This window comes from Colletotrichum aenigma (assembly GCF_013390185.1).
Source record: "Colletotrichum aenigma strain Cg56 chromosome Unknown KSG_Cg56_contig04, whole genome shotgun sequence".
NCBI classification, from domain to species: Eukaryota; Fungi; Ascomycota; class Sordariomycetes; order Glomerellales; family Glomerellaceae; genus Colletotrichum; species Colletotrichum aenigma.
The window spans coordinates 3,447,573-3,473,468 of record NW_023500910.1 but is presented as its reverse complement, the minus strand read 5'-3'; the positions used below and the strand labels follow the sequence as shown (position 1 = coordinate 3,473,468).

The 25,896-nt window shown below is 54.9% G+C and overlaps 2 protein-coding genes across 2 annotated transcripts; both read left to right on the top strand.

Moving 5' to 3' along the window:
- Positions 1-5,630: 5,630 nt before the first annotated feature.
- On the top strand, positions 5,631-7,755 carry meu26 (Meiotic expression up-regulated protein 26; the record flags this gene model as incomplete). Its single annotated transcript, XM_037322062.1, has 4 exons — positions 5,631-5,653; positions 5,713-6,065; positions 6,116-7,374; positions 7,429-7,755. The coding sequence occupies 4 exons, from the start codon at positions 5,631-5,633 to the stop codon at positions 7,753-7,755; spliced, it is 1,962 nt and encodes a 653-aa protein (XP_037180335.1).
- A 14,935-nt stretch (positions 7,756-22,690) lies between these two features.
- On the top strand, positions 22,691-24,034 carry LEU1 (3-isopropylmalate dehydrogenase; the record flags this gene model as incomplete). Its single annotated transcript, XM_037322061.1, has 5 exons — positions 22,691-22,741; positions 22,807-22,827; positions 22,886-22,957; positions 23,024-23,744; positions 23,799-24,034. 5 exons carry the CDS (start codon positions 22,691-22,693, stop codon positions 24,032-24,034), a joined length of 1,101 nt encoding a protein of 366 aa, XP_037180334.1.
- Positions 24,035-25,896: the final 1,862 nt, after the last annotated feature.

Below are 25,896 nucleotides of genomic sequence, written 5' to 3'. Positions count from 1 at the left end.
GGCCTTCTGGGCCTACATGTAGACAGGTGGGACGGAGTGATGAGGTGAAGCTTAGGCTACCACATGCATTGCGGGAGTCTAGGAGGTGAACTGACTGTCACTGAGCCGAGTTCTGGCTCACTCATGAGTTATTGGGTGGCCAGAAGATGACTGAGAATGACAGGCAAAAACGCACACATCCCATAAAGTACTTCACCCGGTATGGAACCAGGCAGACAACAGAGGGCGACAGCGCACCGGAGCGATTAGTTGCACGGCAGAAGGAAAGAATAGCGCGCGGGATAAGTGAGTGATGGCGACGGCAAAGACTCGGCGGACTAGGGTCAACGGTCAACCCAGTCGAAGGGTTGAAGCGAGACAAGGGTGTGTTGTTCTGCGACAGATCTGAGACAGCCCGAGCCCCTGCAAGCCCCCTGGCACTGCCCCCGCGTCCACGATGGACTTGCAGACCTGCAGTAGGCTGGACCCAAATCCAGCGAGTCACGGCGCGAGTCAGCGGGTACTGGACAGGACTCGACACGCTGTACAGGACCAGGGAGAAAGAGGAAAAGAAAAAAAAGTAGGGAAAGGTTCCACTATCAGGGCCTAGGAAAGTCTTCCGTACGGGTCGGCCACAGGCTCCATGATCTCTGCCACAACTGGTTCATGGCCATGGTCGTGTGAAGAACAGCACTGTGGAAGAAGTGGAATCAGGACCGCGGCGACGCCTGGACCTGCCCGAGTCGACTGGAGTCGACAAGACTCAGTGGACTGGACTACTTTGCAGTAGGCCGGGTGGAAAGGATGGACGAGGAGGAGATGCCAAGGGTCCGAAGACGAGGCGAGCAAGTCTCGGATGAGGCACGTCAAGATCATCGACATAGTTGGGACTTGTGCAAGAGATGAGAGCAGCGATTTGGGAGTGGCATCGAGGAACTGCACGAGATCGATTGACTTGTCCAATGCAGGTGTGCTGTGTAGGCAGAGTCGATGACAGAGTCAAGGCACACACAAGACAAGACGCATGGCAAGCCGAAGTCGAGCGACGAGGTGCAGTCGCGATGACTGAGGCCGTGTTGGTCACTGTCGGGAGGTGTCAGACGGAGGAGGTACATGAGGTACAAGGCGGCTTGGGGTATGACTACAGCGGCAGCACACCCTGAAAGGTCAGACAGGAGACGCCAACACGACGCGCTGCAAGGCACGCACAACGCAACCCACACCACTCGCGCGACGATGCCACCACTACGGCGTACCTGGCGAGGTACAGCCAGGTACTTCCCGCAGTAAGGTACGTTGGGCGGTGCAAAGAACGTCGACTGCGTAGCATCTGCAGGAACCTTGGTCTGGCATGGCACCAAGACACGACAGACGGTGCATCCAACGACACCCACCCACCCACACACCCGCGACTCCCTGATCTGCCCCCTGCAGATGCTTACCTCAGCGACAAATCAGAATGCGCCGCCAGCCAGCTCAAAGTCAACTTCAAACGTGCCTGCTCCGTGCCACGAGCATCATCTCCCGCCCACCAACGACGTCGACCGCGGCCGGCCCCATCATTGCGCGCCATATACCCTCCATCACTATGATATTTGACCATTCTTTATTCTCTGGCGTTCGGCCTCTGGCTCAGACGATACGATGCACCATCAGCGACCAAAGTACTCCCATAGCGGTTGGGGTTGGTTCTGGTTCTGGTTCTGGTTCTGGTTCTGGTTCTGGTTCTGGTTCTGGGTCTGGTTCAGGTGCTGCTCCTGAAGTCGCGCCCCCCCTCCCATCATCTCTCCGCCGTCTCTCATCTCCCGTCCATCGCTTCCGTCTCCCGTCACCACCTCTCATCTGGAAAGCCTGCATGGTCTGGTCTCTCCTCTCCGCCATCGCACGGTTTTCTGCGCACCGTCGTGTCGGCTTGCTGGACACACGATGCCTGTCTCGTGGACACTTGGGCATCCTGCCAATCGTTCTCGGCTCGTGCTGCTTCTGCTGCTGGCTGGCTAAACTAACCTCAGGACATTGCTCACCGGAACCCATCTTTTCACACCATGTCCGGTCAGCATCGAACCCACTCATTATCCAGGCCAGACAGGGCAAAAGATTCCAATTCTTCGATGCATCGCTTCAGGTTCCCAACAGGTCCCCAATCGACTGGCCTGGAAACTGGAGCTGGAGCTGGACCTGGAACTACTTCGTCTGACCCCCTCATCCACATGGTCCCGAGGCTCTAGCCTCTGTCGCTAGCCTCTCCCTCCTCTCGGCAACACTCCGCCCATGATTCCCCTGCAGCTCCGGAACGATGCCAGACGACCCAGAGTTGATGGGCCTGGAGAGACGAACAGACTGCCGTCCACTCACATTCATCCACAGCAGACCCTTCCTCGCTCACCTTCGTTCACACTCACACAATTTCTCCGATCTCCAGCTGTGCACGCTCCTGTCCTGCACTTGCTTCTTCCTGCATACTGCGGCCACCTAGCCTACCTCACATTAAGCTACGCCAAGCTACCTGACCTCGAGCTAATCACCTGTCAAGTTCAAGCAACAAGCAAACAGACTTCAGCTCCCCATCAGCTGTCGCTGCCAATCCGCATCTGTTATCTGATTACTGACGTACGGTGCATCGACACCAACCTAAGCCGCCTAGCTACATGGACGCACATCTGTGCTGCTTTATGCCTGTTCTTCCGGTACTCGTTGTTGGCACAACGGCCGAACAGGAAAAAGAAGCCCGAGGGCGGATCTGCTGGAAAGGATAGGATTCCAGGTTCATCATGTGGGGAACCAGGGATCTGACAAAACAGGCACAGGAGACATCCCTGCTCCGCTGTCGCTGCCAAAACAAGAGCCCGACGTCAGGATTCTCTTGCCAAACACTCTCGTTCGTGATCTTCGTACCCGAAGCCTGATTGGCCCTGGGGACTGGTGGGGACGCCGTACCTTAACACTCGACTCAAAAAATCTCGACGTCTCTACCTCCCCAGGGACGGTGCCATGTACCTTGACGCAGCACCTGCATCCACACCAGCTGCTACACAGACATTGCCCGAGGCCCCTCCCCATGGCCCCCATGCCCCATTGGCCTGGGACGGGTACTGGGCCTGCGGCGGATTTACCTTGCAGACGTGCCGTACTCGGCCTACTGACACTCCAGACAAGTCGTATCGTATCATTTCGATACTTGACTGAGGTTCGTCCGTGAACCCTGGCTCTTGCTTGGTTTCCGCCGCGAAAGAGTTGGAACGCAAAACCTGTCCGCACGAAGAGACGAGAGGGAAGGGGGAAACAATAGCACACGACCAGACCAGCAACAACAACAAAACACCCCCCCATCACGACACGCCAGGCCAGTCGCCTTGGTTTCGGCTCCGGCGCCCACTTCGATACCCATTTCCCAGCTCTCTCGCTTTCTAACCACAGTCGCAGTTGCCGGCCGTCGGCCGCAGGTGACTAACCATGACCCGTCCCCGATGCCTCACTTCTGCCTCCCCGATGGGCCCCAAGTCACCCTTCGCTGACCTTCCGCTCTGGAGCCATGTCGCCACATGTGGGCGTATGGGATGAGACAAGCCACCTCCTCGGGAACTATTTCCTTCGGATCGCTAGGGTCCTCGCCAAATCTCAGCCCTGATGGCCCTGGTCGGAGACCACCGAAAGGGCCCTTACATAGCACAGCACTCATCATACGTCAAGTGCGGCTATCGACGATACAGGGCGATAGAGTGGGTGTGGCTCGTCCGTCGAAGTATGGTCCTGTATTTCGTCACTTCGAATTTCTTTGCTACAAACCCACACCTGCACCGCCGCTGCCATAGTAGACTGCTCAGAAAAAATATGGCGAGTGAACGGGGACGGGGAGGGGGGCTAAAAGGTCTAGAAGGGGGAGGGTGTTTCTGACAAGGTATGCCAGGTGTATCCGTATGGAAAAGAAGTGTGGATGGATGAGCTCCAGAACCAAGTGACTTTCTCAGGTGCAAGTTGCACTCCGTTCGGAAAGGTACTTCCTCTTTTTACCTTCTGCCCTTTTCCCTCCATCCCATCCTTTTCTTGTCTCTGACTGGTTGAGCGGTTAATCTTTTCATGGGTTGTCGTTGCTCTCAAGTCTCTCAGTCCTTCACTCCCCTACCCCCTCCTTCTATGGGCTCTCAGTCCCTCGGACTCCCCACACCACCATCAGCCCTTCCTCCTCTTAGTCCCTCTTACCATGATACTCTCTGGTCTATCCGGACTCTCTCTCGCTTTCTCTCGCTCAAGTGACAATTACCCATCACGCCAATTGACGGCCCCGAGTTCGTGCCATGTACTGCCCTACCTCTCAATCCACCTGGCCTTAGTTTATGAACACACACATCCATGAGCTGGGTATAGCCTTGTCGGCGCCTTAGATCCTTGTCCCCCGTCTTCCAAAAACAGCTGGCGGTAGGCCTGTCCCTGGTTCATCGGCATCTCACTCCCACACATCCACATCGACGAACAGATGTTACCTTGTCCACCACCAAAAGTCTACCCCCTGCCAGTCCTGTCCTCTTGGTGAGCCCGGCCAAGCTCTTTCTCGCACGCCTGCCTCTGCCCCCAAGTTCACAGACAGGAAGAGGTTTGTATCAGGGAATCCGGCTTAGCTCCAACCGACGTTCCGAACCTGACCGTGCAGACTTATTGGTCTGTCCATGGATGATGCTTCTTTTTCCACACTACTTCTTTTATACCTCCAGGATCCTCTGCACCGCCCCTCGTCTTGCGTTCTTTTTGCTCTCCTTTTGCGTCCCACTTACCAAGGCCTCACTGCCCATGATTCCCATTGCTAGTCACTCCTTTTTCGAGCCTTGTTACCTATAATATTTTTTTTTCCTTTTCGAGGGGGGCTACTACCTCTTCGCATCTATAATACCTACTCTCCGGGAGCTGGCTCTCTTCATCCTGCCAGGAACCTGGACGGCTAGCCAGCTAACGCGCTCTCATCCTCATCCTCAACGCACATTAAAGCATTCAAACGAGTTGCTGGTGAACGCCGCAAACTCACGACGCTCCTTACACTGCTCACTCGCCTTTGAGGAATTACTCGCATACATACATATATACCCAAATACCGATCACACACCAACCAGCACTTACTCACTCATCACACATACATACACCCACAGACAAGTCTAGTTGAGGACGGGAATCCCTACCGTCAACAACAACCACTAGCCTCATCGCGAGGACCCGCTGTCCCTAACGCTCATCGCCGTCCACCCGCGTGCGAGGAAGAGTCCGGAAAGGAAACCAAGGGGACGGAACAGAAAGAGAAAGGAGCCTAGAAGGGAAGGAGACGAAGAAAATCTGCGCGTTCTGAACGGATCCCAACAAACAACCACTCAGTGGCCATTCCATTACTCGCCCGGTCCGGAGATTATTTTGTGTCTCTCCGCCCAGGTTGGCCACTGCGCCAGATTTCTTCCAAGTAAGTTCCATGGAAGCCCTCTTTCGGCCTGTCGGATCGCGCTCGTCGATACGTGGGCAGTGTGGACCCCCCGACTGCCGTCAGATACAACTGCCACCCTTGGTAGTCCCTCGTCCGAGGATCAATGCTAACAACCCACCGTCCCCCGTTCAGCATCAACCCGATAATTGATTAACCGCACGCTCCCTTGTCTTGTTCCTGTCTAAGCACCATGGACTCTGGTCAGGCACAGCTGTAGGCCCCATCCCGTCCCTGCATGCCTCCGACATACATGACTTACAAGTACAATTTAGTCGGCAACAAATACACACACCTTCCTTCACCTTCAACCCCAACAACAAGTTCAGAAGAGACGTCCCGCCACGCACAACGCCCATCATCAACATGAACGGTAATGATATGCCCGTCAAACAAGAGGGCGTGGGAGCACCCGCTGGAGTATGGACGACCCCGACGTCTCAAGGCATGCGGCCCAGGCCTGCGACCATCCACGAGGGCTTCTCTTACAGTATGAGCGACGACTACGGCACACTCCCATCGTGGGATTCATCGCCTCTTCCCATGCAGCAGACCCCCAACGACGCCATGTCCCGTCCCGTCTCGGTCCATCAACAAGACTTCTATCCCGTCACCACAATGGAGAACAGTGAGTCGGTCCATCAGAGGTTGACCCCTCTCGTGCTAATGATGATGCAGCCTGGCAACAGAAGCCATGTGAAGACAACTTTGAGTTCCATGGGTTGGACACGGAGATGATTGGACAGGCTTACACAACCGACGAGGCCATTCCCGTCCTCGACTTGAGATACGGACAGCAGACAGACAGCGAGTTCAACTTCGACTGCGGTCCCAACCCGAGACGCATGTCAGGATCTTCGTTCACCATGTCGACATCAGGCGCCCTCTCAGACATGCCGTCGTACGAGGACTTCTCCGCCGCTCTATCGGAGGCGCCATCATTCAGCTCAGACTATCCGCCGCCGTCTAACCGCAACTCATTGATGTCGTCGACTCAATTGTCGCCCGTGGCGTCCCCACGAATGACGCCTCAAAGCCGATCTGAACTTGTCAGGACCCAGAGCCGCGGCCGAGCCTCCCCGTCACCCCGACCGGGCATGCGATCTGCCCCGTACAGCGTTGAGCGAGGAACTACCAAGAGATGGTCGACTGGATCATACGGAACCCAGCAGAACCGTCGCCAAACCCCGTTCGTCTTCCACCCCGGCCACGACGCCTTCGGTGCCCATCAGCGCATGTCCTCCAGACACTCGTCGCCGACGATCCAGCACAACCAGGTCCCTCTGAACTTCACCAACCTGCAAGCAGCCCAACAGCACCCGTTCATGATGGCCGGTCCGCCGCAGTTTCAGAGAAACAGCATGAACAGCATGCTTCTCCCGTCTCAATTGCCATCAAACGGATTCCCGCACCCGGACGCTCATCACTTCGAGGCGCCGCCGCCGCTGCTGTCTCACGGGCTCTTCCGCATGCTCCAGAGCAACGCCGATCCGCACTCCCTTCATAGCCACTACACCGACCTGTCTGACCCGCCCGACTTGTACGCCTCCCTTCACGAGGAGCAGGTCCCGCCGCCCCCGGAGGACATGAACCCGTCCGACCCTGATCTCGTCCCCCATGAGCAGGAGCTGAGATTCGAGGGCGACCTGTACACGCCCAGATGGGTTCGTGGCCACGGCAACAAGCGTGAGGGATGGTGCGGCATCTGCAAGCCCGGCCGCTGGCTGGTGCTCAAGAACTCTGCCTTCTGGTACGATAAGTCATTCACCCACGGCATCTCCGCAGCCACGGGCAACCCGTTCCAGGAGCCGCAAGAAACCAGGCGGATGGACGGCAACCCCGACGTGTGGGAGGGACTCTGCGGCAGCTGCAACGACTGGATTGCGTTGGTGAGCAGCAAGAAGAAGGGTACTACATGGTTCAGACACGCATACAAGGTATTTTCGTTCGCATCCTTTCCCCTCAAGACCTGTTAACTGATTCGTATCTAGTGCCACACTCATCCCAAGATCAAGGACGCCCCCAAGCGTCGTCGTGAGAGCAGCCACAACCGCAACCTGGCAGCGTCGCAAATGGCCAAGCCAAAGGTTGAACCTGGACAGGCTCCTCCGATGCCTCAGCAGACGCCCATCACGCCGCAGTCAGCCGCCTCAGTCACGAGCACGCCGACGCCCGCGCAGATGCAGCAGCAGCAACAGCAACACCAGCACCAACACCTTCAACAGGTGCCGCCGATGCCTCAGATGAGCCAAGGCCAGATGCAAGCCCAACAACGGGGCATCATCAACCCGCTCGAAGGCATGCCAGGCATGATCTAGTCTGCTCTGGTGTCTGTTGCTTCCTGATCTTGAGATGATTTTGTGTGTGTTTCGCGAACCTCCAAAAAATACACGACTGATACCACCTTATTCCTGTTTCAGAATTTTCCTTTGTTGTCTCGACTTTTACCCCCTCTCTCGCCGCAGAGCGCGCGCACTGTGGTAGCAGAAACCCTTTTTTCCTATCTCCCCACGAAACAACGTCGTCACGACAAAAAGTAACGTCTCAACCCCTTTTTCTTTTGCTCAGCGGTTTCTATCTCTCTATCCTCTTTCTTTCCTAACCCTCACGAAATCGAAACGCTTTTCTTCAACGAAACTCTCAAATCTTATAGACTACTGGGCATGGGAAAAAATACCTTTCGGGAGGAACACGGGAAATGTTGGGGGTTCTCTGTGTGTGTGTGTGTGTGTGACCCCTTTGTTTGTATGTGGAGGAACAAGAGGAGGACCAGGGAAGTTTCATGCCGCGATCGGCCCAAGAAGAAAGAGAAAGAGAATGTCATGACGATTCTACCATCATCATCCATCACACACTCAACACAGAAAGAAAAATCTACTTACCTCTTCCCATCGAAACAACCAACCTTGGAAATACCTCTTTTTCCCCCTTCCCTTTTTCCTCCGACCACGTTTGTTCCTGAATTTCATGCGACTTTATGCCCCGATAAGAGGAGGAATACCAACCACCAAATCACACCGTTTCTACATTACTCGCCACATCAAACACCACCACACACCCACGCCGCGACGCAGTGCAGGAAGAAAAATAATGGCCAGAGTCTCAACCCAGTTTTTGTCAACGCTTCATTTTTCGAACCAAACCAAACCGTCGGAAGAGGAAACGCGGGGTCCCCAGTTTTTGTCCAGTGCTTGGTGTGACTTTTTTCCTGCTTTTCGGTTACTTATGCTTCAGTTCAGTTCAGTCCTTTCCATCCCCCTTTGACCTTTTCGATTCTTTGCTTCCCCCCCAACTTTCCTCTTCCACACCCTAATCGTAGATAGCTAAATCTCTGCCGGGTTTCTTTTCTTTTTTGGATTCTTGTATCTGATCTATTTTTTTTCTTCTTTTTGTCACCTATTTTTGTTTGAGGAGGACATACCATATGATATCAAGGGGAGGAAAAGGTGGAATTCGGGAAGGGCACACTTTTCTTTTTTTTCGGTTTTCTCTCTTCCAAGAGAGAGAATCAGGGAAATCAAAAGTTCTTTGGGCTGGAAATATCACGCTGGCGAATTTGGGACGGTAGGCCGGGCGGGTAGGTGGGATTGTTGGGCCAAATGGGGCTTTTGGAGGGACACCCCCAAGTCAAGTCAATCAAACAAGTCCTCTGGGACGAATGACGATGACGATGGTGGGGAAAAACTGTGTTTTCGCGTTTGGCAAGAACCCGCGGGCAGTAGTACGTAGTTAGATTTTCCTTTGGACTTTTAACCGCAGAATGAGGAACACACGGTCATTTCAGACAGACTTCCCGCTTGGTGGTGGACGTTTGTGATAATCTACGCTTTTGGACAGTTCTTAGACCATACTCCCAAAATGTCATGACCGTTTTCGAAAAGGATACTCTGCTGCTGCTGCCGAACGTGCACTGTCATAGCGAGAGGTTCGATATAGGAGCCGCTTGACGTAGGCCTCCCGCACACACGCTGACGAGGCCGTGCCACATTCCGTGGACGGGGCGGCCAGAGAACACAGGAGGAAGAGGATCACACACGGGAGGAGCAGTCGCAGGCGGGCGGCACGCAGTCCGCGGTCCCATCACGAGCTATGACTCCCCTTTCCCTCTCTTCGCTCGACTGGACTGAACGCAGCAACCCCCCCCCCCGGCTCTTAGTCCGCGCGTGCTAAACAACCCCCCCAACGATCCTGGACGTGAATCGCGATGATGTGTGGGCGCCCGGGTTGTGGTCGAAGGCGTGGGAGAAGCACATGGAAGGAAAAAGGGGGGACCACCACCCCTCTTTGCGAGTGCGGGCTGGCTGAGAACGGCGTGGCTCGTTCAGGGGTTCGTAGGATGCTCATATTGATGGGTTAGCTAGGGTTCGAGAGCGGACGTGATGTTGGGCTTTGACTGGCTCGTGGCGTCCGTCGTGGTGGCATGCGCAAAGTGTTCGGAGTGGGCAATGGCAGTTCTCGCGGGATCCGGGGACAAGGATGGGAGACCGGGGCGAGAGGGGGAGGGAAAAGGGCCGGGTTGTGATGACGAGGAGCTGGGCAAGGCGGAGGGCCCTTCCTCCCCCTCCACCCCGATATGGCCGATGTGAAGATCGGTGGAGATGTTGGTTGGCCGAGAATGTGGGCACGGCATGGGAGTCGGGGACCCCTTCTCTTTAGGATGTTCTGTCCCCGAAAAGGGTATGGTTCAGGAACGGGCATCTGCCGACGGGGGTTGAAGCCACGATGTTGAGCGTCCTCTCAAGGATCCAAAAGGGGGGCGTAGACGGACACGCCTCTCATGCGGGCAGAAAAGGACGCGGCAGGTAGGCAAGTGGGTGGGCGGCAGGCCTGTCATCGCCGGGAAATAGATAGAGCCAGGGGTAAACGAGGACATCGGACCAGGAACCAAACGAAACTAATGGAGCCAGACCAGGAACCCGGCCTGCCCGGTGAGGATGGGAGGTTAATACTTCGTAGACGACGGACGAGGACGGGGTTCGGCAAGTAGGAGTTGCGCGGAGGATAGTCAGATACAGGTCTTGTTCGCTTCGGTTACCCGTCGCCGAAGGATAAGGCATGAAGCACGGCAGTGGTACCTCAGCACCATGTGGGTGCCTTTCTGAGGTGGTTTCTTCTTCTCCTCTTTCAAAGGTGGTCCAGCTGGGGGCTTGGATGTTTTGGGCTTTTGAATTCATGGGAGAGGTGCTGCGCGTCTAGGGTCCTGTAAGGGCTTCCGACATGATCGACATGGACCTCGATATGCGCCTACGGAAACACAACGGCGGCAGCTTGTCTGCGAAAGTTGGGTTGACGGCGGTTAATGCGACTGACTCTCTGGACGAGTTTGGACGAGTTTGGACGATCGGGGTAGGCCGTCCAGCAGCGTGACAAGAGTGGCCAAGTCAAGAATGCCATATGTTGGGCTGCAACAGCGTTTCGACGGCGGCACGGTACCTGGCTGGGGATGCGGGCGGGCGGCCGGGCGAAAGCTCGGCGTCGGAGACCCAGGCCGGCTACCCCTCTCGCCGGAGGAGGCCGTCCATGCCATCCCGGGTTCACCCAAGAACAACATTCAAACCTTTACCACGCGCCTGTCGCTTTCTTTTACGGTTGTTTCGATTCGACGGGTATCCCGGAAGAAGATCTTTTGGGCAAGACCAGAGAGCACTTTTTTCCCCCCTCTTAGCGGCGTGTGCCACGAGTAGAACAAAAGGCATCGGGGCGTGTGCAATCTCCCAAATTCATGCGTCTCGACTGGGTGACCCCGCCAATATGTACCCGGGGCCGGCCACCGCAGAGGCCGTCTCTCCCTTTGCGGTAGGCCGCCATGATACGCAGACGATCGTGCTTATTCTTGCCCTACGGCGGAGTACTGCATGGACCGGGGACGGCCTCGGTTCCAAGTTTGTGGTTCTGATGGCCCTCATCCTTCTCCATCCCCACCATGTCCACATGTTGCGCGAGTTGAGGTCGTATCCGGATTCTGGCAAGCGCCAGGGAATTGGGAAGGACGGGATATGCCAGACACGCGAAAAAGGGGTGTTGCTGTTCACAGACGCAAACGACTTGGAACAGAGTTGGGACTGGCCTCACGCCCTGGTCCTGGGTGGAAACTCAGCATTGCCACCGAGGTCTTGGGTGATCCTGCGGCGTCTCGGGCGGACATGGAATTTGCGAAAGTGGTGAGAAGTCAATTCGGGCGTACGCGGTAGAGTACTATGTATGTAAAGAGTTTTTGGTACTTTTCAGTTGCACAGAGACAATGGGAGCCGCTCGTGGGCCACCAAATGGCATGTTGCTGCAACCACTTAAACCCCCTCGCAGCCGCAGCATCAGAAACGACTTGTTCGACGCCAGGCGAGCCAATCGAGCCAATCGTGAGCTGGGGACACACGTGCTTGCAAGACGCCGGTTGGGGACTCTGCAGGTGTCGCCGATTGATCTCCGCCAGTCGATCTTTGGCCGACAGGACCTCTTGCAGCAGGCTATTTCAGCCCCTGAAGTTGACAGCAACCCGTCATTGAAGCCGGTTTCCGCTTCTTGATTGGAGTGAGCTGAAAAAACACTGCGTCTGTGGCGTTTTGATTGTTCAACAGCATGTCTTCACCGGCATTGTTGGAATTATTCCGAAATGACAACCATCGTTGGCATCCGTATCTAAGCGTATGGGTGCAGACGGGGGCTGAAAGGGACCCTGTTGGAGGCCGCAGAAGCGGCGAAACAGTTGCCAAAATAGGGAATCGGTCTGCTGGGAGTAAGTTCAAGAGCAGTTTTGCCCCTCACTAGTTGCTGACGGTGCAGATATCATCTGCATCCTTCAGTCATTGTTAGCCTTGACGTACGACTATTCAGACCATGTCGTCCGATCAAAGTGAACCGCAGTCAAATGGACCATCAGCCGCGCTGGGAATTCGTTTGGTATTAAGGCTTTCTCGGCAGCGGAAGAGGCCTTATACCGGTAAGCTTCGCAAGGAGAGTCCGTCTGATGGTATGCCAGGAGGTGAATCGGACTGCTTGCCTGAGATGCATTTTGACGCACCGCAAATCCCTCTGAGCCGCATGCTTATTGACAACCTTGATGTTTAGGCGTCTGGGAAACGATGGTGGCGTTTACCAAGGCAATGAACAAAGGCTGCCCACACAGATTGGCTGGAAACGTAGAAGCAGTCCCCTGAGCCATGGAAACAAACGTTGAAAGTTAGGAAAGCCACAACTAAGCTGTCCTAGGTAATAAGAGCCCTACGAACAATGCCAGACTCTGCCGCAGGCATTTGACGCATCAAGGCTGTTGAGTGCATAGTTCATCGTCTCCGGAAATCGCAGCGGGTGGCCTGTTGTCAGGACAAGATTCGTATCAGGAAATGCGCTCACTGTCCACTTTGGTTTCCGAGCCGTCGGGAATATTTCCGAGAAAACTGGCGAGGCGCCGTGCGTGATTGATCTGCCGCTCGGCTCGAAACTTGAGAGGAAACAAGTGTTGACTTGGATGACGAGGTCTTGGCAGTGTCGTGAATTGGCGAGACTGAGACAACATTGTAGCTGCTGGCGTCTGCACCCGCAGACCCATCCAACCATGCGAACATGTCGTGCAGTCAACGCCGTCAATCTGCAATGGCGAGAGAGCCGCAGCCTCTGCCGGGCATCCAAGGGGCTTGACCGAAACAGGGCGACAGGAAGGGCTGCCAACCTCGAGCGCCGACTGTATGATGTCTGTTGCGGGACACGGGCTTGTGTGAGGAGCCAAGGGACCATTGCCTCGTCACCAAACGGCTCAGACATGTTTCTTGACAACGCATAATTGGTCTCTTGGGTTCTCGCCGAACCCCCGATATCGAAGGGAATGCCAAAGTTCAGCTACTGGATAAATGGTGCGCTGCTGGCTTCACGAAGACCCGCAGATATCAGCCCTTGAATAGGCAGTCGATAAGTGTCTTGGTCTGTCCCTGGCCAGCGCTCCATTCGGCACTCGGTCGTCGTCCATTGACCGTCTGAAACTCCAGACGAAGCGAAGGGAAGTGGGAGACGAGACGGAGGCGAGGCTCGTGATTCCGGGCAGAGGCGTCGGCAACCGACTGATTTGCGGGTGATTGATCTGCTTTCCCGTCATTTGTGTCTGTTGGAGAGACAACCGATCGATCTGGAGTTGGAAAATCCTAACGTCGATTCCACGAGGTTTCAGTGCACTAAAGCACGACCCCTTGCCGGACTCAGCTGCAGGCTGTTGAAGCTGGCCTCGAAACAGTGGGGATCTCCCGGCGGCTTACTTTGCCTTATTCATCTTGGTGAGGGCGAGGATGCTCGAGGTGGTGACAGATTGGTGAGCAAAGGTGGCATCACCACCATGGTATCAGCTGGCATCATGGCCCAATGGCGGGGGAGTGACACGGCAGCTCGAACGAGTTCCAGTCCAGTCCAGTCCAGAGCTACATAGTGCTAGACCTCTGATCCCCTATCTCCTTGGCGCACACATGCACACATGCCTTGCGATCCGGTGCGTTGCGGGAGAAGCACCAACGAGGCTAGTCTGCTGGTAGCGCAGCGCCGCGTTGACTCACACCTGCCGCTTACATGCTTCGGGACTTAGTGGCAGCCAGTCGAAAGTCTTGTCGGAGGGGTTGCCGGGTTGTCTCTGAAGGATGTGGAATGGATGGATGGACCGGTGATGATGGCAATCAGGTAGTTGACTGCGGGAGATGTTCGTGATGAAGAATCGAGGTGCTGGTGTTTCACTGGCAGGGCTGCAGTGGCATCTGCAAGAGCCTGCCGTCATTCACTATCGCTCCAGCCCAAACGACGTGCATCTAAGGTAGAAGGTGCGCTGTCGAATCCGTCATGTCATGGCCCTGCAGGCACAGGCACGGTTGAAGCCATCCAAGAACGAGTGGCCTCTGGCAGCTGCCACTTGCAGCACTTGCAGTTGTCATCGCCAGTGGCCGCTGCACGTCCGCAGTGGAGTGAGTGGCTGCTCGCCCGGCCTGGTGTCGCATGCCTAGACATTCCTACCGTACATGGATTCACGGCGTACCTTAGTCGGGCTTGGTGCTGTGAAGGTCGTCCCTTTTGCTCTGGTGTCCCTGTCTTCGGAGAAGACTCTCCAATACTTCTCCCTGCTCAACTTTCCCCGTCTTACATAGTAGTACATTGCAGCAACGCTGAAAGATGATGCTGCGTTTGGATAAGTACCTTGCATGGCTCTGCCCAAGATCCTTTCCGCCATCACATTAGGATATTTCGCTTGCTCCGTAGCCGAGCCATTGCAACCAGCAACCACCTGAGCAACTCGAATAGGGCCCTGACTAATGAGAGACGGGCCTGAACCTGAGGCAACTGGTCTTCCGTGGCTTCCATGAATTGGTTTGGTTGTGTAAGGGCTTCCAGTGGCCTTCCAGGCTGGAATATCGGTCTCCAAAGGGAACACCTCTGAGTGCGTGTGGAAGGGATATGCCGAATCAGAACAAATCAGGTCGACATCATGCCAGGGCATACTCGTTTCGTTAGACGACAGCTGCTGATTTGCATATTTCAGGCGCAGATAACCTTGAGCACCGAGACAAGTCCATGCCACGCAGGAACATCCTTGGAGCAACCCTTTCTTCAGCCCCTAGAGTTCATCGCATCCCACCATCGGCTGGGCTCTGACTCTATCGCAATAGCCTCAGCAGTAACAAACGGTACCTTGGTGTTAGCCGCTGTCCTGGCCAGGTATGTAACTCAGCACGAGGTTCCCGCCCAACCATCCATATGGCGCCATTGCAGGACATTGGACTGCATGAGGATGATGTGCGCATGGAGCGTTCCAACGTTCCTCTCCGCATCCAATACCTGCGGTGCCATGTGTAGGTTGGTTGGTCTTGGTCTTGTGCGCAGATAGCAGTAGCTCGGACGACCAAGACGCCATGTTCAGCGCCATCCGGGCCAGTCGAAGCTTACTTTGGGCCCATCATCCCGTGTTTGCCAAACCTTGAAACCCTGGAATACCTGAACAAGCGCTGGCGCCGCCCGAAGGAGAAACCAGCTGGACATCCTGCCACCGCAAAGCAGCCACGGCAGCATCTGTGCGAGAAACGGCTCGCTGGATCTGGCATCCATCTGAACACTGAGGTGCTGGCCGTCAGTGCACCCGCGCCGGCCCAGCGATCAGAGCAGCCTGACCTCACGTTGCCCGGCTGCTCGAGACACTAAACACCATCTTAGACCCTTCCAACCTCCCTGCTGCTGGGCCTGACACGTTTTAGTCTTGTCAACGTCAGTACTTCGTAGAGAAGACATACAACACAGACGGAGGGAGTTGTCAAAGTGTTCTGGACTCGAAGAAGCCGACGCATGTGGCTTTCGACAAGGCCCCGGGAGCCGAGAGAAACGTCAGGTCGTTTTTCTTTAATTGAAGTGTCCATTTACCACGGCCGGCACCCAGGGGACCCCTAGCAGGACGGGTGATGAAGGCGCCTGTTTCCGCACTCTGCCTTGAATTACCAGCGCTCCCGTCACGCAGCCTGCGCTGTGCTCTGCTGGACAGTGCTGTCTTCCGCCAATGAAGACATCGTTCTCGATGGATACGTACTCTGACGGCCCTTAACTCGAGGTACATTGATGCATCCCGAGTGCCAAAAATTTTAGCAACCTCCAACGAGTCTCCAACGAGGGAAGACCGTCTCTGCCTAGCTTCATCTACGTACCAGCGTACCAGCAGTGCAGTGCTACTCTCCCATGCTGCAGGTACTTCGATGACTGACTACCTAGTAGGTTGTTGGACAGTCACATACTGCGGTGCTGCTGCTATCTTGCTTTACCTTACCTGACCACCATTTCTCTTGACTGGTATCTCGTTTTCCCATTCCCCTTCCACGGTTAACGATTGGCTCCCGGACGCTCCTTTCCTCTCTCCTCTTCCTCTCGTGCCGCCTCCTCTGCAACCTGCCCTCTGTTGGAAGCGCTCACTGAAGGACAAGGCTCTGCTCTGCTCTGCTTTGCTGTCTTACGATCCTGACGACTAGATCTTCATCTGCTTCTGTAACTCGTCTTCTGCTGGTAAGCTTGCCCCGTCTCCCTCCGTCTCCTGACCGCATCTCACGGTCCTCCCTACGCAACGTTTCCCTTCTGCACCTCCCAACCCCCCGGCCTTGAATCCTAGGCAACTCTCTTGCTCACTCGGACATTCAACCTCCAGTGTAATGCTATTCTCATGAATCTACGGCCCCACGAGCTTCTTTAATGATCAATGATATACGAGCCTGAAGCCGCCCCCGCCTGACACGCCCCGTCGGCCCCGTACGCCCCCCCGTTCACGAGCCCAGACTTCGAAAGCCCTGCGCCTGCCTCTCCGTCACTCCGACAAGGCCATTGCCACTTGCTTCTGACATTTCGACCTGCAGAGATTACGTCTGCACCATCGACACTCGACAACTCCGTTTGCACAGGTGGTTCTGTCATGTCCGAGTTAGGGTTGTGTGAAGTACAGTAGAATTGCTATGAGTGGGGATCAGCTGGCTTCCAGGCAAGATTTCTACCTACCAATCCACCCCCGTTCACGTTGGTCTTCTGCCTTCCACCAGGCCGCGGGATGATCAACAGGGCCGCACCTCTGCCTCAAAACACTTTTGCTAACTCGACATTGTCTTGTGCAGCTTTGGAAACCCAAACGCTCAGCCGCCCACGCCCAAACAGACCCCAACCTCCGCCGTTTTCCCGAGTCCCGTCTTCGAAACCCCAAAGCAACGACAAGGCCACTTCGACGACGCTGGCGGCTGGACTCCTCGTTTCGCAGAGGAATACTCCGTCTTCAACACCACTCCCGGCAACCTGAGAGGCTCCCAAACACCCTTTGCCGAGTTTTCCTCCGCTTCGACCTCATACCCCCCTTCGACCGGCCTGAAAAGACCCCTGTCTGCCGAGAGCCTCGCTGCTCAGATAGCATCCCATGCTAATCACCTCTCGCCCAACCCGAGCTTACCTCTGCCGCCGGTTGATATCTCTCAACGACTGAATTCTTCCCACAAAACCTCGACCGAACAGCAGCACGGAATTCTCAGCCAGAAAGACGGACCAGCCAGCCCGAACCCGGCTTCACTAGGAGCGCCGAAGCAGGCGGGAGACAGAGAGGGAGCTGCGGATCTGAACGGACAAACGGCCACTCCCCCGCCGTCTTCACACAAGGGTGGACGGAAACTTGCGCCGAAGCTCCGGGCAGACAATATGCAAAATGATCATGGCTACGGCCAGCCAGACTTTTCCGGGACCCCACAGCAGAATATGGCGGCGGCGTTTGTGAATGCCACCGACATGTTCGGCTATCCCATGTCGGCGCCGGCAACGGCTCCCAACAGCTTCTGGGACCCCGGCGCCGACATGTCGGCAATGGACATTGATTTCTCTTTTGGTCCTAATGTTTTCCAGCCAACCCATCGTCACATGCCGTCGTTTGACGCTTCACAAATGTTCCAGGAAACAACCCCCCTTCCGCCGGCAAATAGTCAAGAAAATACTCAGCCCGTCAAGCGCAGCCGACCCCTGGCTCCCAAGCCCCCTGCGTCTAACGTCCAGTCCAGCTCAGCGGATATTTCCATGGCTTCGTTCACGACGTCGGCCGAGGATCCTTTTGGTATTGTTAGCCCCGGCGCCGGTGTGGATCCGGGCCTGCTTTTCAGTCGACCGTCATCTTCGAATATGGAGACCAATATCCCCGTGACACAAGGGTCCGCACAATATGCTTTGGCAGCGGCTGCGGAAACCCAATCAAGAGCACCAATGCACGGCGGGGACATACGCCGTTCCCTCAGTTCCAGGGAGTTGGCACCCAGTAGAATGCCAGACCACACGTTGGGAAGCTCGCCCTCCAAGTCCCAGGGACGCCCCAACGGGCTTCAACGAAGCGTTAGTGAGAACCGTGGCCGTCGTAAGGCGCTGCCGACGCTGGCTCCCGCCATCCAGCCCAGACCTGTGGTCAACAACGGTCCGGCCGTAGGACCCAGTCGGCCTCTGAGTCGACCTTCAGGCAGAATATCACCTCTGAAGCAGCAGCACTCGCGGCTATCAAGCCTGACGTCAATCCCTGAATCGAGCCCCCGTACCCGGACGTCCGTCAAGTTCACAATTGACTCGAAAGGCAGAGCCCGAGCTGAGACCACCGTCGTTGTTGATGATGCCGGATCCAATGGCGCACAGAGGAAGCCCGTCGCCAGGGAAATGCCGCGCAGAGAAAAGAGCTGGGACTCTGAGGACGATGATTCTTCAACAGATGACGAGCCCATCATCATTCCCAGCCGGAACACATCCTTTGCGCTCCCTGATCCTCGCAAGCCTACTTCGTCTTCCATGTTCCATTCACCTCGCAGAAGCGTGAGCGAACACAGCTCAAGCAGCCATGGTGCATCAACTTCACAACACGACGCCGAGAGCGAAGCAGAGACAGTGATGAATGATAACCACGGGAAAGGCGGCGACGCCGCAAGCGAACTGCGAAAGTTGATTGAGAGCCGCCAGAAGCGAGGTCCCCAGGTCCTCGGCAGCCAGCGGTCCAACCGTTTTGCCTCTGGCAGCTTTGTTGGGAATTTCCAAGGACGTCTAATGTCGCCCGGCGCCCTGACCGAGGCCAGCTTGCCTTCGCCCACAAAAGCCACCTACAGTGTGCGCTGCGTTTGCAGGAACAACGCTGACAGGCCAGGAGAGTACATGGTCCAGTGGTAAGTCTGACGAAGGTTGTGGTGATCGACTTGGCTGACCATTCCCAGCGAATCCTGCGAGATGTGGCTTCACGGCCCTTGCATCAACATTTCGCGGAGGACCCTTCCGAGTGTATATATCTGTGCCTTCTGCTCCAACACCCCCAACATGCGCGGTGGACGGCATCGCGGCAACGGTCCAGTGCTGGGCCCGTCAGGGGCGAGCCCGCTAAAGCACAAATCGTTCCGGTAGCTCGTGGCCCAGTCGAGCTTTCAATGTAATATTTCAGGCTTCCGACGCTGCAATAATGTCTTTGCCAAAGGAAAGAAAAAGTTTAGAAAGAGAACCCGGGGCAATCCGCCATCAAGTCATCCTGGACGTTGATGAGTACATATGATACCCGAGAGTGTACACACTTGCGATTTAATGAACAACACGAGGCTACGCATCCCGTACGTCGATGTCCAATCGAAGTGATCCTAAGCTGCGGCGATCGAGAACGCAGTTTCTCAAATATGAGGTTGTGATGTACCCCTGCGGGCTTGATTCCGCCCAAGTGTGCGATGCCCCGCATACCTTGTAATTGACATCCACGTCCGGGAAGTGTGTATATATATATATATATATATATATATGCCTTCACAGGCATTGATTTGTCAATTCAACGATGGAGTATGGACTTTTGCGTAATTGAACGAGGTGAGATCAAAGCTCCAGCGGTAGGTAACGTCTGGTAACCCCAAACATTCCTCCGTTTGCTGTTCTATTATCCATCTTCTTGCTGGCGCCATCTTAAGCTCTTACGGTTTTCTGCACTTCTGTTGTCTTTGGCGTATTCGTACCGCGGCGTCATCGTATTATGTCGAGTACCATCCGTTTTTGATGGGAGGCGGGGTTCAGGGTGTGGTTGAACCGGGATACAAAACTAGCGCACTGCCGCGAGACTATGTCTTTACTGCCGTCGAGACGATCTCAGAAATGTTGGATCTGTTGTTGAAGCGAGAGGAAAGGGTTGATTCTGCTCAATTTATAACCGGGAAGCAACCGCCATTGTTGACCTCGCTGAGTACGTCGGTCGTCCAGACGGGGAGGTCGTGGGTGAAAGTATAAGAGGAATGGATGGACGTGGCAAGTTCCAAACGCACGACAAAATTGGCCAATGTTTTCCCCATTTCTTTTGGTTTTGGAATGGGTCTGTCAGGAGACGTCACAGACAGGTGCCCCAAGCCGTGGAATGGCGATTGGTAACAAGATGAATGTTGAAGCATAGGCACTTCGTTCATGCAAACTTTCTCCGTGTGTATTGTGCCTGAATACGGAGGGGATACCAGGAGTGAAAGAAAGGGAATGTATACGGGTAGATCAAGGCGTCAAGATTAAGAGACTTATGCTGTCTTCAAGTGCCCGATCGCTGGAAGTCATACTGCCTTTATTAGAGAACATCACAAAGATTTGGGACAAAGTGTGGTGAAATGTTAGACCTCAGATCCATCATTCACGTTTTATATGGACCTCAAGTTAGCGCCATGACTGCCTACCTTGGAAAGATTCTTGATGGGTTTCTTTCCAAACGAACGCGATATACGCAGAGGCATGTCACAGAAGAATTCGGGAGGATGTCATAATCGTGTATATTCGATTGTATATTCCACATTCTGCGTGATTCATACATATCGAAACTATAGCACTTGACAATGGGTTGGTGCCGGCAGGATTGATTCTTAGTGATCATATACCCTCGACATCGTCATCATCTATATTTGCGATCTAGCCGGCGCTCTCAGTTCCTCCTGTGCTAACTATGCTACATTATATTGCCGTCATTGTTGATGGCTTCTTCCTGTATCCCGAGCCTTGGTGTATCGCAGGGTTTCTTCGGGGTGTATTCTTCCACTCGACGGTTGAAAAGACGGTAGCGTTCTGCATGCGAATGTCCCGTTTAGATCTTGGATAGATCCTGTGGCCCACAAGTTGTCTCGCTACAAAGGAAGGGATTCTGTTGCGTCCATTTGTGTAAAGAGAGATAGAGCTCGGGGAGACACACCATTCATATAGCCGGAGAGATGCAAGAGGGGCGATTGGGTTCGTTTCAGGCGGACTCTGATGCTCTATGGAAGCTATCGATGACTCGCCCAAGTAAGGCTTCCTCTTAATACGGTCTGAACACGCACAAAGCTTTTCATACGAGACGAGACGGACATTATGTCGCCCTTTCTCTGGTCGGGAATACATCTGGGTGGTGAGCTGTGTGCCTCTTCTTGACGGAATTGTTAGGCAACAAAGTCACAGCATTTCGTGAACTCGGCCTTTGTAATCAAGTCCTCAGTCTCACCGGATGATGTCATCTTCAGCACGTATGCGATTCTCGGACGTTGCGTCGCTTTCTGCCTTGTCTTGTCCCCGGTCATTACCCTCGCCGTCTGTCCTAAGCGTATTCTTGTGTTGTGTAGGTAGCTTAACTGAGCGAGCGGCGCCCAAGTGCTGATCTTTCCTCTGATGCCACGTCGAACTTTGACTTTGTGCAGCCCTTGGTACTCATTATCAAACGTCTTTCGCACCCGCCTGAATGATTTGGGGTGTGAAACGGCAGTCAACACAGAAAATCGGAATATCTATATGTCAACCCAAAGAGCCGTCCATGTTGCAACTCACAGGGTCAGATGTGGACATGTGGGCATACTTAAGAGCGATCTTCCAGGTTTTCGAGAGAGATGCCAAAGAATGGAGGAACGGAACCCGGATAAGTTTGGGAGGTATGACGGCTCCAACAACTAAGCTGTGTAGTATGCGGTGTACACGGAGATTAAGATATTTTCCAACTCTAAGGTTGCAGCAAATTTCTCAATAGATCTTGCTGCTTCCGAATACTTTGACACCGGCGATGAAGAGAAGAGAAATCTTTATGCAATAGCACTTCTAGCCGTCTTAGACGCTGCATCCACCACAGTCATGCATGGAGCACCCCAACATCTAATGCTGTAAGACAAGGCACCAGGCCACATACTGACATTGGGTTTGCTCGAACGATTGCCTTCACTGTTGCATGTTCCGTTTCAATATTGCCAATTCGGTCTACGAATATAGTTGGGGTGGGAAAGCCGCAGAACGACCTTGCCTCGGAAAAGCCGGTGTTTCCACCGACACGGCACCAATGCCGGCAATGCGAGTGACACCACTCGGCCTGCATCTTCCCGAGCGAGATATACGAAAGGGGAGGATCGTCGCCGGAGAGACGACCGGAAGAGGGAAGAAGACTGGGGCGCCGGGACGAACCGGCGCCGACGGAAGCCGAACGACGACGCTGTGCAGCTCCGTGGGGTGCTGGGTGAGTGCGGGGCGCAGGCTCCAGGGCAGTTTCCAGGGCGAACCTCAGTGAAGCTACGGCTCCGACTTCGGAAGGCGGGGTTGGAACTGGGCCTAACTTTTTCAATCTTGTGCGGGATGCGGGGCAAACAGCTCACCTGTTCGCCGGAACGGACTCATTTCCTTCGTACCTGACTTGCTGCTCAACTTGCTTCTTTTCTTCTTCACATCTGCTTCAATTGCAACCTGATACCCTCTCCCTTGTCCTTCAATCCCCTTCAACACCCCCTCCTATTTTCAACAACAGACAAGATGGCGACGCACAACATCGTGGTGTTTGCTGGTGACCACTGCGGTCCCGAGGTGAGCTCGCGCAACGGAGAAGCTTCGGCTTGGCGGGGAACGTAGCTAACGAAACTCTGTTCTAGGTTGTCGCTGAGGCTGTCAAGGTATGCCTCACAAACGGACCGACGCGTCACGCATCGCGAGACTGACCAATTCCCGCAGGTCCTCAAGACAATTGAGTCCGGCAGCCCCTCCGCCGGCAAGTTCAACCTCCAGGACCACCTCCTGGGTGGTGTAAGTCTCCTCCGGTCCCGCCCGCTGCTCAATCCCACAACGGCACTCTAACCACCCGCCCGCCAGGCCTCCATCGACGCCACCGGCTCCCCCCTCACCGACGAGGCCCTCGCCGCCGCCAACTCCGCCGACGCCGTCCTCCTCGGCGCCATCGGCGGCCCGAAATGGGGCACCGGCGCCGTCCGCCCCGAGCAGGGTCTCCTGAGGCTCCGCAAGGAGATGGGAACCTACGGTAACCTGCGCCCCTGCAGCTTCGCCTCCGAGGCCCTCGTCGACTTCTCCCCCCTCAAGGCCGACGTCTGCCGCGGCACCGACATGGTCATCGTCCGCGAGCTGACCGGCGGCATCTACTTTGGCGAGCGCAAGGAGGACACCGGCGACGGCAAGGCCTGGGACTCGGAGCCCTACTCCCGCGAGGAGGTCGAGCGCATCGGCCGCCTGGCCGGCTTCCTCGCCATCGCCCGCGGCGAGAAGACCGTCTGGAGCTTGGACAAGGCCAACGTCCTGGCCACCAGCCGCCTGTGGCGCAAGGTCATCACCGAGCTGTTCGAGAGGGAGTTCCCCCAGCTCAAGATCGAGCACCAGCTCATCGACTCCGCCGCCATGATCCTCGTCAAGAACCCCCGCGCCCTGAACGGCGTCGTCGTCACGAGCAACCTGTTCGGCGACATCATCTCCGACGAGGCCAGTGTTATCCCCGGCAGCATCGGTCTGCTCCCCAGTGCCAGCTTGAGCGGCATCCCCGACGGCAAGGGCAAGTGCAACGGCATCTACGAGCCCATCCACGGTATGTTTCTCCTGACACCCCTCACCGGTTGAAGTGTGCTAATTCAATTGACAGGCTCTGCCCCCGATATCTCCGGCCAGGGCGTCGTCAACCCCATTGGCACCATCCTCTCCGTCGCCATGATGCTCCGCTACTCCCTCAACCTGCCCAAGGAGGCCCAGGCCGTCGAGGACGCCGTCAAGGCCGTCATCGACAACGGTCTGCGCACGAAGGACCTCGGCGGCAGCGCCGGCACCAAGGAGGTCGGTGACGCCATCGTCGCCGAGCTGGCCAAGATCCTCAAGGCATAAAGTGTTTGCGGGCGCAGCATTGGGAAGGGACCATTTGATGAGTGAATGATGTTTTTGGCTGAATTTGCGAACTGGACAAAAAAGAAACGGGAATACGGAAAAGCAAGATTAGCTTGGCGTGCGGAGGGTTGTATAGCTCGCCACGTACTGCGAGATGGCTGAGATAGTGACAAGGCTCAGTTGAACATGTTCTGAGGCTTATTGTGACCAACACATATGGGTTTATGACTGACGAATATTCAGCGGCTCTACTTAAGATGTGAAACCACGACGGCCAGAATAAGAGAAAGTGTTCTGGCTTGGACGTCCCCTCAAGAGAGATAGGTACTCCCCGTGTGTATTTTTGCCGCCTTGACTCTCAGTCATCCGTCTTTCGAATCTGGGCTGGAACCAGAGCGAAGAGCCCATAGCTGGCAAATCCATGCTCTCACCTATGTCCTCGTAAGCTTTGGGACAACTGTTTGCTTGAGCAATGGGTCATGGCCATGTATTGCTTGTTGGTCGTTGTGGAGCAATTTCTCCGACGTTCCCTGTTCATGAGACCCGAAGGCTGTATGGCCATCATTGAATGCGCAGGAAAGAGCATATGCATTAGGAACTTGACTGACACAGATGTTCCCATATTTGATGTGAGTCGTGCTGTCTTCGGAATGCAAGCTCATCATTCCTCCGTATGAGGTGTTGAACAAAACGTATCTAAAACCTGGCATTAGAGACCTACCTCAGCAACGCCTCATCGCAGGCGGCCTCCCGTTGAATGGCCAACCAAGCCTCAACAATTTGCTCGTAGTCCTTGACGTAAAAGATCATATACTTTGTTGGATCTGATGGTAGAAATGTAGAGGAATAACAGCCAGTAATTGTCATGTTAGGAGAATCCCCCATTTGCGCAAGCCGCTTTTGCAACAGTAGGTTCCTCGGCCGGAGGTATTGCTTTCGAATAGGCAAAAGACGAAAATGACTAGTAATGAGCTGAATAGGACGCAGAATAAAGAACGCAACCAGTACCACGCCTCGATGATTATGAAGGCCAGAGAACCCCACCTGAGCCTGCCTACCTGTATTTCGGGCAATAAGAAAGAACAAAGATATACGCCAGCTCGCGGATTGGTTTGTTCTTCCTGTTCCTGGTCCTCTACGTATGTTTTATACTAACATTGGTGGTCAGACTTGGCTCTGTCTAGCGGAACGCGCTGGCTTCTCTGACTTTCTCATCTATGCCTACGGAAAGGAGCTTCTCGTATGATGTAATACCTCCATGATCAAAAGTTCTTGGTAGCAAAGAATGCTCCGCGTGTTGTACCATAAGTTTCGACAGTATCATGCCTAAGTACCATAGGCAGATGCTGCAACTTCGTTACTTCAATCTTGTACCAAGGGATATTGTTCTGGTAAGTGTGAGCAGCAAACACAGTGTATCCCCCCTAGTCATAACTTTCTTCGGAGTATTCCGGTTATGTGAATGGTAAACGGCCGAGGTTTCATAGAAGCGAAGCTCGTGACTTGGGTACTTTATTCACTCAATGCCATTGGTTGGCGTGCACGACACATGCCTGTGATAACTGAGAATGAGACTGTGGCTGCGATTCTGGAGAGGTTTCCGTAGTCAGGTCTTTCACTTAAATATGAGGCCCATCCGCGTCGTCGACCCCGTCATCTGAGACACATTTCGGCGACGCGCGGTCAACCGGTCCACTTTTCCCGAACTTCTCCGGAGCATCGCCGGTCGGATTGCGGGTTAGATTTGCGGCTTCATGAACACTCCCCACTGCAACATCATGGAGAAATCACTGAAAATGGTGTTGAGAGACATCCATGATACGCAATTATACTGAATATCGCGCCTGTTAACACGCACGCCC